The sequence below is a fragment of the Haliaeetus leucocephalus genome, unplaced genomic scaffold (assembly GCF_000737465.1).
Source record: "Haliaeetus leucocephalus isolate CR32 unplaced genomic scaffold, Haliaeetus_leucocephalus-4.0 Scaffold199, whole genome shotgun sequence".
Classification (NCBI taxonomy): domain Eukaryota; kingdom Metazoa; phylum Chordata; class Aves; order Accipitriformes; family Accipitridae; genus Haliaeetus; species Haliaeetus leucocephalus.
The window spans coordinates 84,170-96,616 of NW_010972635.1; the positions used below are offsets into that span (position 1 = coordinate 84,170).

The 12,447-nt window shown below is 57.8% G+C and overlaps 2 protein-coding genes across 4 annotated transcripts; both read right to left on the bottom strand.

Moving 5' to 3' along the window:
* Nucleotides 1-2: 2 nt before the first annotated feature.
* Nucleotides 3-1,982, bottom strand: WDR55 (WD repeat domain 55). The gene is made up of 8 exons (XM_010565985.1): nt 1,952-1,982; nt 1,738-1,880; nt 1,509-1,609; nt 1,343-1,430; nt 975-1,154; nt 755-854; nt 484-653; nt 3-318 (listed from the first exon to the last, which is right to left on the bottom strand). Exons 1-8 carry the CDS (start codon nt 1,967-1,969, stop codon nt 3-5), a joined length of 1,116 nt encoding a protein of 371 aa, XP_010564287.1. The 5' UTR covers nt 1,970-1,982.
* An 828-nt stretch (nt 1,983-2,810) lies between these two features.
* Nucleotides 2,811-12,439, bottom strand: IK (IK cytokine, down-regulator of HLA II). 3 transcript variants are annotated; one of them, XM_010565960.1, is made up of 21 exons: nt 12,351-12,439; nt 11,540-11,606; nt 11,213-11,305; nt 10,679-10,738; nt 9,942-10,109; nt 9,743-9,857; nt 8,873-8,943; nt 8,714-8,760; nt 8,304-8,467; nt 8,076-8,184; nt 7,580-7,619; nt 7,078-7,170; nt 6,909-7,041; nt 6,541-6,559; nt 5,960-6,038; nt 5,598-5,678; nt 4,983-5,040; nt 4,449-4,537; nt 4,024-4,132; nt 3,333-3,367; nt 2,811-3,066 (listed from the first exon to the last, which is right to left on the bottom strand). In XM_010565960.1, the coding sequence occupies exons 1-21, from the start codon at nt 12,364-12,366 to the stop codon at nt 3,039-3,041; spliced, it is 1,674 nt and encodes a 557-aa protein (XP_010564262.1). In that variant the 5' UTR covers nt 12,367-12,439; the 3' UTR covers nt 2,811-3,038. The 3 variants fall into 3 exon arrangements, with proteins under 3 accessions (XP_010564262.1, XP_010564261.1, XP_010564263.1); XM_010565959.1 differs by having other exon boundaries at nt 6,909-7,170; XM_010565961.1 differs by lacking the exon at nt 3,333-3,367 and having other exon boundaries at nt 6,909-7,170.
* Nucleotides 12,440-12,447: the final 8 nt, after the last annotated feature.

The window sequence follows — 12,447 nt, forward strand, 5'->3', positions numbered from 1 at the left end:
CCTCAGTCGCTGCCGTCGCTGTCGCTCCCCGCCGCCGCCTCCGGCTCGGCCTCGTCCCGCAGATCGGCGAAGAAATCCTCCCCGCTGCCCGCCGCCTTGCCGCTGAGGGCCCGCAGCGGCCCCCCCTTCTTCTTCTTCTTTCGATAGTCGTCCACCACCAGCCCCCCCAGGGCGGAGACGTCCCAGAACTTCACCTTCTGGTCGTGGGCGCAGCTGGCCAGGAGCTGCCCCCCCGGGGCCACCGCCAGCTGCTCGATGGGCTCCCCCAGGTGCTGCCCAACGCAGCCCAGCACCCGGTTCGGCAGGACGTTCACCGCCCTGGGGACGGGGACGGGCCCCAGTGAGGACCTCGCAGGGAGGCAGGGCCCCGGTCCACCACCAGCCCTCCTGCGGGCACCAGCGCAGGCTCGGCGTGCCCTCCCTCCCCTTGTTCCTGACCGAGGCTGAGCTCGTCCCACAGCCTCCCCATCCCATCCCCCTGACCTGATGACTCCGTCCAGGGACCCCACGCATACGATGCTGTCCGTGATGGGGACCATGCAGTCAATGGACTCGGCCCTCAGAGCAAAGCGGTCGCTGGCGGCCCCGAAGCCGTCCCAGTTGAAGAGGTAGATGGTGCCTTCGCTGGAGCCACATGCCACTTTCTTCCCCCTCTAAGCAAGATGGAGGACAGTAAGGCAGAGGCAGAAGAAGAAACCTGGGGCCTGGGGAGGGATCCGCAGGGTCCTGCTCCGCGGCAGAGCCCAGCACCAACCTTCAGCAGCACGACAGACGTCAGGTCCCCGTTCTGTGGCTCTGAGAGCAGATCAAAGCGCCGCCTCTTCACGTTGAAGACGCCCAGGGTGCCATCACCGCTGCGTGAGATGGAAGAGGTGTGTCGTGAGCATGGGACATGGTGCAGGGCGCTTACCCCAGCCCTAAGGGAAGGCCCTGCGTGGGCACGGGGGAGCCTGACCCCACGGAGCCCCCAGTACCTGGCGGTCAGCAGGATCTTCCCATTACCATCCACGGCCATGGCGCTGATGTACTCCTCCTGCTGACGGGCCTCCAAGATGGCGTCCCCCTTGCGCAGGTCCCACACCTTCAGCGCCCCGCCGTCGTCGCCCGTGGCAAAGACGTGGTTATCGATGGGCAGCACGCAGTTGAGGGCTGAGCTGCAGAGACCCCAGCCCCACACCGGCACAGTCACAGCTCACGCCATGGGCCAACGGCTCCCACAGCATCAAGGACGATGCTCTAGCCTCTGCCTGTCCAGCCCGGGGCTGCGTGGCCCCAGCAGGGGAGGGAAGGGGACACTGCCCTGGCAGTCACTGCCTGGGACGAGCCGCCCGTGCAGACCTACCTGTGGGCCTTGGGGAAGCGCGTTTCCAGCCGTCCCTCCTCCACCGTCAGGATGTGGACGGACTTGTCCTTGGACACGGTGAAAAGCTCTGGAGAGCCGTGTCAGCACCCCCAGCCCCGGCATCCCCCACTGTGTCCCGGTGCCACCCCACGTCCCCCGCACTTACTCTGCCCATCCTGGGAGAAGGCCACATCCCGGCACGACTTGAGGTGATGCCCCGAGGACCAGAGCTGCCGGTTCTCCCCCTCGGTGCAGGAGTACGAGTACCTGCCAGCACCGGGTCGGGCTCGCCGGGGCCCGTAGTAGGACGGGGAGCCCCGACGGCCGGTTCCCAGCGGTTCCTACACCCGGGACACCCCCCCAAGCCCCGGCTGAGCCCCCACGGCCCCACTCACAGGTAGACGTCGCCGTCCACATCCCCCGCCGCCAGCAAGGGCCGGGCCGGGTGCAGGGCGATGGCGTTGGCCGTCGCCTCGAAGCAAATGTCCTCGGGGGTGTCCCGCAGCCGCGGCTCCCTCCCCGCTGGCTCCGAGCACCCCTGGGGGAGAGCGGGGCAGTGGGGCCGGGGCCGGTGGGGGCCGGGGCCGCGCTGCCCCCACGCCTGCTCACCTCCCCCGGCGCCGCCATGGCGGCTGGGCGCAGGCGCTGTGCTCGTTTTGCATAGTACCGCCCCTTCATTTGCATGGCTGTCCCCTCCCCCCGGGCCCGCGCAGTCCTCTAGTGGCGCGCGGCGGTGGCGTCACGAGTGGGCCGGCCAGAGACCCGCGGCGACCTCGTCGCGTCTCGCCCCGTCGGCGCCTCTGGCTCCGTTTTGCCGGGACTCGGCCCGGCCGCTTCATGGTTTTTTTCCTGTTTTTTAGCTGTTCAGCAGCGGGAGCCCCCACGGGCTCCCGAATTTGCACCACTGTGGCCTCCTCCCTCTGCGTCCCAGGGGAGGGGGCGGCCAGGGACCTGGCGTCGCTTTGGCCCCTTTCAAAGTCTGGGGGTGGCAGGGCACCCCGAGGTCCTGCCCAGGGCCCCAGCCCAGCCAGGGGTCACCAGCAACATCCCCGTCCAGCTTTGCCAGTTGCTGGCCCCATCGCACCCAGCCCGCTGCTGGTCTGGTTGGAGGCGATCGCCGGTCCCACGCCACACACAGCCCCACTGCTGCCACCCGTCACGGCAGCTTGCGCAGGGGAAGCGGTACGAGTCCTCTGCTTCAGGCCCTTCCTCTTACTGTACCCTACGCAAAGGTCCCATTTCTTCCCCACGTGCTGAGGCACAGGCTGCTCAGCTGGGATTATTTCCCCTAAATAGGCTTATTTGCTATTTTTATCCAGGGCTTGACATGGGGTGCCTATCCCCCACCACAAAAGGCTCCCACAATAAACATCCTTAGCTAGGGCTCACCCTGTGAGACTCAAAAGGGCCTGGCCCCCCTGCTGATCGCACCTTCTCTCTGCCCATACAAACACGCAAATTTAATGCGGTTTTATTACGGCTACAACAATTACACGTCACAGGCTATACATCAAAACACTGGAGGAGAGAGCCTCAGCACAGCCCCACAGCACACGGCTGGGGGACACACGTGCTGCCCAGCCCAGAGCAGAAAGTGGACGGCTTAGGGGGCAAGGAGAACACACCAGCAATCTCCACGAAGGCAGCAGCCAGCAGGCCAGGGTTCCAGGAGCTAGAGGAGAAGACACTGGAGACATCAGTACTTGGGACGTTTCACCTCAACCCTGGAAGAGACAGAGAGGCAAGACAGCGGTGAGAATGCAGCACCCACCCATGGCCCAGGGGAGAGATGCCCTGCAGGCTCTGCTGAGCTGAGCAGGGCAGGAGCACCCCGAAGGAACCAAATGTTCTCCACTCCCCTTCAAGCCCCACTGCCAAAAGCCGGCAGGGAGGTCTCTGCCCCCTGCAGTCCCTAGGTGAGGTGGCAGGAGACAGCCAGGCCCCAGCACTGCCCTGCAGCTGAGCCAAGAGCAGAGACAATTTTACTAACCCATCAGCCTCCAACTTCTTCCTCTTCTCAATGATCTGCAAAGAAAGCACAAAGTCCTGTTACCCTCAGGGTAGCTGGCTGCCCACAGCCACAGCAGAGGGGTTGTAGAGTGCAAGATACTCCCAGGGAGAGCTGTAGCCAGGCCAGAGCAAGCTGAGGTGAGCTAAAGTTGTCCACAAGATGCCCAAAGTCTGGAGAAGCTTGGCCTGTTCCCCCTTTGCTCCATTTTGGCCACCAAAGACCCTTTGTTCTCACCTGCCCCTAGCCCCTCCCATACTGTTGGGGTGCTCATAGCCAGCTCACCCTGCCAGGATAACCCCCAGCTCTGCTAGTTAGAAAACAGGGAGCCGCTAAATATGCCTTGTCCCCTCCAAGCCCCTTTGGATGGCTCTGAGCTGCCGGTTTTGGACACATTCATCTGCTGCAGAGCCTACAGCAAAAAGCCCCCGATTGGGACTGCTCCCAGGGCAATAGCTCTGAATGCAGCTCCAGATGCCTCTGCAGTCCTGAAGCCTCAAGTATTTGGCTGATGCTCCCACAAGGAGCAAATCCAGCTTCTAGAGAGCCAGCCTGTGGGCTGGACCGAAGAGCCATGACTAGGACAGCGAGGGCAGGACTAGGTGGGAGCTCTCCTGGGCTGCGCTGGCAGCTCACAGCCCAAACAGATGATAGCCCAGCACTGGGCACTCACCGCACTGATCTTCTTCCACTGCCGGTCCAGCTCTGCCTTGTCATTCGTCTCCTTGAAGCGACGGGTTTTGCGTCCCTCAGACATCTTGATCCCATACTGAAAGGCTGCCCTGGGGAAGGAGCAAGACAAGAGCTCAGCACTCGCAGGGGATCCACAGCCTGCCAGGGGAACAGACATATCTGTACCAGCCATGAGCCCATATTCCAGAGCTGGCTTGGGCCTCTGAAAGCAGCGGCTGTGCAGGAGTCCTCAAGAGTGATACTAAGAGCAAAGACAAGCCACCAGGCCCAGGATCCACAGGTCCTCCTCAGGTCCTCACCAGGGAACCCCCTTATTGCTTTAAGCTCCCCCAGCACCCAGGTTTGGCCAGGATGGCCACCTGCATCCAAAATCCTTGCTCAACCCTTCTCAAGGGCTGCACTCACTTGGGCAGAGCCTCTTTGTTGTTCATGTATTCGCTGTACTCCTCCTGGGTATCGAAGTCCCAGCGGCCCAGAGGTCCTTTCTTGTTACCCTGCAGTGAAAGAACGACTGAGAGCAGCTCCGTACTCAACGCTGACCAGGGCTTCTCATGCAGCCCCACATGCCCAGGCAAGCTCTCAATCTCCCACTGGCCCCAGTTCAATGGGCCTGTGCACCCAGTCTGGCCTTGGCTCCACAATCCCCTCCCCGAGAAGCCCCAGACAGGAGATTCCATGGAAGAGGGAGTCAAGACGGACTAGCACACCTCCCCAACATCTCCTGGTCGAGTGCCAGAGTGTCACAAATTTGCTGCCTGGGACAACAGATCCCACCCAGACCCAGGCACACAGCAGATCAGCAAACCCCAGAACACATGCAACACCCAGCTCCAAGGCACTCAGTGCCTCTGTACAAGCCTGTTTGTCTCTAGTGGGATCCTCTCAGCCTGCACTGATGCCTAGTTCGCTGGCTGGTCCTAAAAGCTGGTGATGGCGTACCTGATCCATTTTGCTGTAGTCCACCTCTTCATCGCTGTCCACGGCCATATCATCCATTCTGTGAAGAAAAGCAAAGCAAGAAAAACGTTCGGAGTGGGTCCACGGGACACAGATCAGAGCCAGGCTGGGAGCCATCTCTCATGGCCTCAGACTGAATGCACTCAGTTCCTGGACCAGAGAGAAGTTCCTCCAACTGCAAGCCCTGCAGGTGAGCTGCACCACAAGGGCATCCAAGATCGCAAATGTTCCTAACATGACTCTGCAGCCTGAAAGCTGTTCCTCCTCCGCCGAGTGACTGCTTTGTGGCCAGAGCTTAATGAGCACATGAATTACCAGGGAACCCGGCAGACTCCCAGCCACCTCGGCCTCTCCCTGGCACTGAGAAGCAGCAGACTCCAGGTAGCCATTTATAGCAGAGACCAGCTAAGAAAAGGCCAGGTCTACCAGAACCAAGGACTCAGGGAGCATTTTAACAGTAGGTTGCAACCCCAGACAAAGCCAGGACTGCTCCTCCCAACAAGCAGTGGAGCTGATGTTCAAGTTCTTGCTGCCAGAGAACAGAAGCTCCCTCGGCACACCCTGCTCCCATCCCGCAGCTTCTTGCTGCTTCCTTACGTAGCAGGGTAGCACTCAGCGTAGCTGTTCGACATGCCAAAGAAGTCCCCGAGCTGCTTCTTGTCTTCTGGCTTCTTCAATGTGACAACAGTCAAGGAAAGCACCACCACATAGCCTTACAGCTAAGGGCTGAGCACAGCCAGCCAAAGAGCCATCTCCTGCCCTAACACAACCAAATTGGAGTCTGCAGAGCTTTTATTTGGTGTACGAGCAGCAGTGTTTGGGTGGCATTGCTCTGCTACAGAAGGAAAAGCCCTCCCAAGTAAGGAAGGACAGCCACACAGCCATGCTCAGGCAAGGCCTGCCTGCAAGAGAAGCCCAGCCCCACAGCTGGCCAGGCTGGCACAGACAGTAAAGGATATGACTCTGCTCCTTCCCAGCCAGCGGCTCCAGCAAACTTCTCGTTGATGGACTTGATGAGCTCCTTAGCTGACCCGGGTCCTGGGGTACAGAGAGCAGCAGGCTGAGCTTGGGGGAGGAACAGCTTACCGCAATACACATGGGGCTGGGCAGAGCCCCCTTCTGCATGACCAATTCACTGGGACAGGGTAACAGGCAGAAGAACAGGCTGCATATGAGGTAGAAGAGGAGGAGCCAGGAGAACACCAAGGAGCAGCAAACCAATTTGAGTATAGACAGAGGCGGGCTGATCCTAGGAGACCCTGAATCCTTCTCAGCTTACAGCCAGCATAAGGACGGTTGAGCAGGTCTGCTGCCAGGGAAGGATCTGCACACACACTCAACCCAGGCTGGCATGCAGCAGCCTGTAGGCACAAGACCACCCCAAAACCCTCAGAGCAGGCAATTCCCTCTGTCATAGCAGTCTCTGGGAGAACAGGGAGCTCACACAGGCCAGCGAGCCAAGCAGTTCTGAAATCTGCAACCCCATACATCTGAGCAAAACCGTCCAGCCTCATTCAAATGTCCACACCACTTGACTCACCTTTGTCGATGTCGGTGGGCTGCAAAGAAGAGGGAGAGATACCATGTCACCTAGGAGGGCTGAAAGCAGGCAACTGACAGTACTGCAAGACTTGCAGCTCCACCTTAAGACTCTTTGTGGCAAGCACACAACTGAACCATAAAAGCTACTAGCTCATGCTAGTCCTGCCTTACTTGCTAAAGGAGAGAACAAGCACCCAGCCACCCACCAGCCCCTAGCTGGAGAGACAGAGCTCAGCGACTGACATGTATGGGAGCACGACCAGAGACACCCAAAGCCACTGGGGTGACCCCACCAACCCCACAGCTGCACTGCCCAAGGGGCAGAGACCAGGTAGGACAGTCCAGGCTTCACGAGCAGCGGCTCACCTCATCATCAGCCTTGGGCTTCTCAAAGTAGCTGTGCCTCTTCTTTTCCTCCTCCCGCTCACGGTCACGCTCCCGGTCCCTGTCACGCTCCCGGTCCCTGTCACGCTCCCGGTCCCTGTCACGCTCCCGGTCCCTGTCACGCTCCCGGTCCCTGTCACGCTCCCGGTCCCTGTCACGCTCTCTCTCACGGTACCTCTCCCGCTCCTTCTCCCGTGGCATCTTTGCAGTGGAAGGCACGTAATCCCCAATGTCTTCAAAGATGCTAGAGGTGGAAAAGAGCCTGCAGTTACAGGTGCTGCAAGAGAAGAGGCTACAACCACCTCCCTTTGAACTGGAAACTAATAAAGGAGCACACAGCACCAACACTGAGAGCTAAGGACGCCCACTAGAACTGGCCTCTACATCTGTCAGAGGTATTGCTGCATTTCTGCTCTCTTCTGTGACTGGACCTGCTTCTTGTAGTCCAGGATAAGAGAGAGCCCTTGCCTGCCTCAAGCCTGAAATAAAAAAACAGAGCTTGCCTCCAGCCTTGTCCTACAAACTGCAGGTCCAAAAAGGCACCTCGCTGCAGAAGCACTAACCCCAGCCCTCTCTAAATGTGGTGGGCCCAAAAGACATTCCTCAAGGCAGAGAGCTGTGACCCCACAACCTGTGGGCAGGGAGGCACTTACTTCATATCAGCTTCAGGGGGCTTCTTTTCATCCAGCTTCCCTGCAAGGACACAACAGCAGTGAGAGGCACATCAACCACTCCACCACCTGCACCGTTTCCCTGTCCCAAATCTGGTTTCCAAGCCCCAAGAGTGGTAGGCCTGGAGGATGTCCTGACTTCCTCTTTGGTTACCACATCATATCTAGCCCCCTCAGGAAGCCATTTTGTCCCTCCCTAACAGGGGACATTTCCCCAAGGAACTGGGCCTTAACCAGGAAGAGTAGAGCAGCACTAGGCACCTTCACAGCTGTAATTTCTCAGCAGCCAGTCCCCTGTGGTCCTGCCACAGAACAGTCTGCCTTCAGGACGCAGTGCTCAGGGAGTTGTAGGAAATCGCTGGCCTCTAAGTCTACTGCCTCATTGCACAGGGGAATGCAGCAAATCAGAACACATCTCATTCTCTCGGTATATGCTTCAAGCATTAACTCCTACTACTTGGTTCCCTTCAGCTCCTACCTTTGTCTTTCTTCTTGAGCTTCTTGTTGCGGGTCCCTTGTCTGAGATAGGAGAGGATCTGCGTCAGTTTGCTGATGACAATGTCATTGGTGGTCAGCGTGGTCTGTGCCTGAAAGAGAAATCCTCGAGGAAGTATCCAACTCCTTTGACAGGGAACCCCTCCTGGCAAGACCTGCTCTGGCCAATTCAGACCAATGAAGTCAAGCAACCTGGACACTAGCTGCATACCTCCATGGTGGGGCAGTCAGCCTTGCTCCGGATCAGCGTGGTTGGGATATCAGTGTCGGCATATTCATCATCCAGATCTACCACATAGGCCATCCTCCCTGGCAGAAACAGCTCATTCCGCTCGTAGGCCTTGTTCTTGAACAGAATGCGGTAGATGTTGCGACCTGGAGGGGAAGGAAATGCGTGGGAGAGCTACTCTTACAAGAGCAATGGACAAACCCATAGTGAAGCATATTTAAGTTATCAGAATCACCTCCTAAGAGACACGCTTCCTCCAGCCCTCAGGTTCAGGATGCCTATACCTCAGACTCTCCCTCTCCAATGACTAAAGGTCCATTCACCCTCCAGGATTTCTCCCACATTCATGGCACAACACAAGGTGGGTAACAGCCACATCCACACAGTCTTACCCAGCCGGGTCTTAAACTCAATTTTATTCTCAGGATCTTCATCTTTCCTGAACAGAAACAGAAAAGAAACAGAAGCATTATGCTAAGTGTATGCCTCCTCTGCATCCTCCTCTCTGTGAGGCAGCTGCACTCAGGAATGCAAAATCCTCAATCACTCACTTAGTTTCTTTCTGGGGCTTCTCCATCATTTCCTCCTCTTCCTTCTCCTTGCTGGCAATCTCAGCTCGTACCTGGCCACAGAGTAAATCCATGCATTACAGACAAATCCATGCCACTGCTGCCTATCAGAACCAGTAAGCACACTTCCACTAGCTCCCTGTCCTGGTTTCAGACAGAATGGAGTTAACTGTCTTCCTAGTAGCTGGTACAGTGCTATCTTTTTTAGTTAGGTATGAGAAGAATGTTGATAACATTGATGTTTTCTGTTGTTGCCAAGTAGTGTTTATACTAAGGCAATGATTTTTCAGCTTCTCATGCCCAGCCAACAAGAAGGCTGGAGGGGCACAAGAAGCTGGGAGGGAACACAGCCAGGGCAGCTGACCCAAAGTGGCCAACAGGGTATTCCATACCACATGATGTCACGTCTCGTATATAAACTGGGGGAAGTGGGGGTGGACGGGATCACCACTCGGGGACTAACTGGGCGTCGGTAAGCAGTTGGTGAGCAATTGCATTGTGCATCACTTGTATATTCCAATCCTTTTATTATTACTATTGTCATTTTGTTAGTGTTATCATTATTAGTTTCTTCTTTTCTCTTCTCTTAAACTGTTCTTATCTCAACCCAGGAGTTTTTCTTCTTTTCCTTATTCTCTCCCCCATCCCACTGCCGGGGGAAGTGAGTGAGCAGCTGCGTGGTGCCTAGTTGCTGGCTGGGGTTAAACCATGACACTCCCCAATCCTTCATAAATCTTTCCCAGACTGACAAGATTGAAACACCCATAAGTAGCAGCTGCTACCCTCTGCCCACCCCCTCCGCCTTTGGGAGGGGACAGGGTAGAAGTGCAGCATAGTGATATCCGTGCTCACCTTCTGCAACAGCGCGAAGTCCAGACCCTTCACCAAGTGAGTGTGCTCCATGTCACCACCCAAGAACTTGGACTCCTGGATCAACTGTCTCCTCTTCTCTGCAGCGGATTTATCCCTGTGCAACAAAAATGGAGGCAGTTACGAGACAGCCCCTCTGGAGCAGACTGGCTAGACAAGGCCATGCCGCGGGGTCACGTACGCCTCTGCTGTTGGCCCCACAGCCCTGTAGTTGGCAGTTGTGCTGATCAGCTCTGTTTCCTCGTAGTCCTTGTTCACACCATCTCTCCTCTCCTTGGCTCGATCCCTGTATTTCTCGGCCAACTCCCTCTCACGCTCTATCTCCTGCTGGCGCAGCTTTGCATAATAGCTGGGGTTGGAAAAACAGCTCAGTGTTAGAGTGACACATTCACACTTTTGATGCATCCATCAAGTAACAACCCCCAAGGCCCCACACATGCCTGTTCTGCTCCCAAACCCTTCCCCAAAAACGTACTAAAGCACCATGGGACACAACATGCCTGGAGGACACCAGGCAAGATGAAACTGCTGTACTGAGACTAACTAAAGAGGAGCTCGGTCTTCCTGTCCAAAGGGAAGAGGTCAAGTGCAGTCCTGCTGCACAGATGTGCCCCAAAAGACACAGTCATCAGTGTATATGTCCCACCACTGCCCTGCTCTGCCAGACACCTGCAAAGCCTCTCCCGCTTCTTCTGGAGGTGAAGCTTCACCCCCATCCTGCTGCCACCCTCCCACCCCACATCTGTTCCCACAAGCAGTGACAGTCACTCAGTCTGAGCTCACTCTGCTTGGGTCTGAAGCCCCAAAATAATCCAGGCCACTCAGGGTTCTCAGGTAGCCCAAGAGCTCAGAAGCTGCTTCCAAGGGAGGGACGTGACGTACTAAAACAAGTGCTGATGCATTGCTTTCCCCATTTACCTTTTCTTCTTCCTCCTGCGAGCAGCTGGGTCTTCATCTTCGTTGTACTCCCGGGGCATCCTGGAAAAGGGTGAGAAACCACACGTACAGTCTGCAGAGCCATACAAACACAGGCAGCTAGGCAGAACAGTCCCACAGACACAGCAGGGCACCGAGATGCTCAAAGATGGGAACAGTACAGTCCCATTTCTCCCTAATTCCACTCTATCAGCAGGGAGACGAGGCGAAAGCACTGATTTTCACAGAACAAAAACTAAATCTCCCTCTTGTGCAAAGCATCTTAACAGGCATGCAAGACTCGCTCTGTTATTTACAGCAGTCCTGAACCACCTGTTTCCCCACTTAACACATACATGTACAGCTTGCATGGACCCAAGTACAAAGCAAGGCTGAGGTCTGCTCCTCGGGCCCTGTCTGCACACTCATTAGCAAAAGCCCCTTTAGATACCCCACTGCAAAGTCAGGCAGGAACAGAACCCCAGAGGGAAAGCGGACATGCTTTGTCCCACAGTCCTGTGAAACAGTCCTACTCACTCATGGTGGCGAGATTTGGATGGTGGCGCAGATGTTGGCGCAGCCCGCGGGGTCATGAGAAGCTTTCTGAAGTCTTCATTGGTCAGCTTAGACCTGCAAGGAAGAGAGGAAACAGAAACTGTCATCCCCCAATAGGCTTCGGCAGCCTGACTGCTTCTGAGGAGGCAGAGGGTTTACCAACACGTCCTGTGCGATGGAGTTGGATACCGGGTCCCCATGGAGGGACCCCAAAGGCTGCATTGCCCCAGTCACTCCCAGCCTCTAGAAGGGGGAATCGGCCTCGGGCCCCATAGCCCCAGTCCAGTCCCATCCCAGTGTCATACTCACTGGTGGAAGGAGTGCGAGTCATCCACATCGTGGCCATCAGGGGCCAGGGGGTTGGAGAACGGTTCATCTGGGGAACAGGAGGAAAGACAACGCTCAGAGTCTGCCTGCATGGCTTCAACCCCCTGCCAGCCCCCACAATCCTCCCAGCTTAGTCCCTGCTCAGGAACAGGGAAGGGAGCAGTGGTCACCCACCACCCTGCTCCTCTGCCAAGCCCAGGCCACTGACACCCGGGGGTAGCCTCACCAGGGCACATGGGACAAAAGGGTCTTGGTGTCACTGCCCACCACGGGACCTTGCTGCCCTCCCAACCCGAGTGACTCCTCACCCTCCCGGTGGCTGTTCTCGTGGCTCCCCGGTGGTCTCCCGTCCCCCCGTCCCGCGACTGCCCTTGAATCCCCTCTACCCCCAGAAACACCCTACTGCCCCATCCCGAGCGTACCGCAGTGTAAGTGCCCCGCGCAGGCGTTTACCCCCAAACACACCCCCAGCTTATCCCCAAGTCCCCCCCTCCCAAGCATCTCCTCACCCCCTGAGCTGCCCCAGAGCCCCATCCCGGGAGCTCCCCTCCCTCCGACTCCTAAAGCCGTCACCGTACCCCCTGCCCTAGCAGGGCTGTTCCTCTGACCAGGTTGGACGTGTCCCGGCGCCCCGCCGGGGGGTCCCCCCCGCTCCCCCGCCGCAGCCCGGTGCCCCAGGCCCAGGGTGGGCCTACACCGCCCTCCCCCATGCCGCTCCCCCGAGGGTCGGACTCCCCGGCCCCTGGGGTGTCCCGGAGCCCCGCGGTGTGCCCTGTCCCCCCGCCCCACTCACTGTCGCGTTCCGGCATCGCTCCCCGCTCGGCAGCCCGACACCACAGCCCCTCCGCACCGCCGCTCCCCTTCCCAGAACCCTCCGCGGCCCGCCGGGC

What these genes read in the sequence shown, in the direction of transcription:
- IK (XM_010565959.1), bottom strand. An exon ending in GTGGGGCCAACAGCAGAGGC is followed by an intron (nt 9,858 to 9,941) that starts GTACGTGACCCC and finishes TTTGTTGCACAG; the next exon opens with GGATAAATCCGCTGCAGAGA. An exon ending in AGTGGAAGAAGATCAGTGCG is followed by an intron (nt 3,368 to 4,023) that starts GTGAGTGCCCAG and finishes CTTTCTTTGCAG; the next exon opens with ATCATTGAGAAGAGGAAGAA.
- WDR55 (XM_010565985.1), bottom strand. An exon ending in GTGGACGGCGACGTCTACCT is followed by an intron (nt 1,610 to 1,737) that starts GTGAGTGGGGCC and finishes CGGTGCTGGCAG; the next exon opens with GTACTCGTACTCCTGCACCG. An exon ending in AAGATCCTGCTGACCGCCAG is followed by an intron (nt 855 to 974) that starts GTACTGGGGGCT and finishes CATCTCACGCAG; the next exon opens with CGGTGATGGCACCCTGGGCG.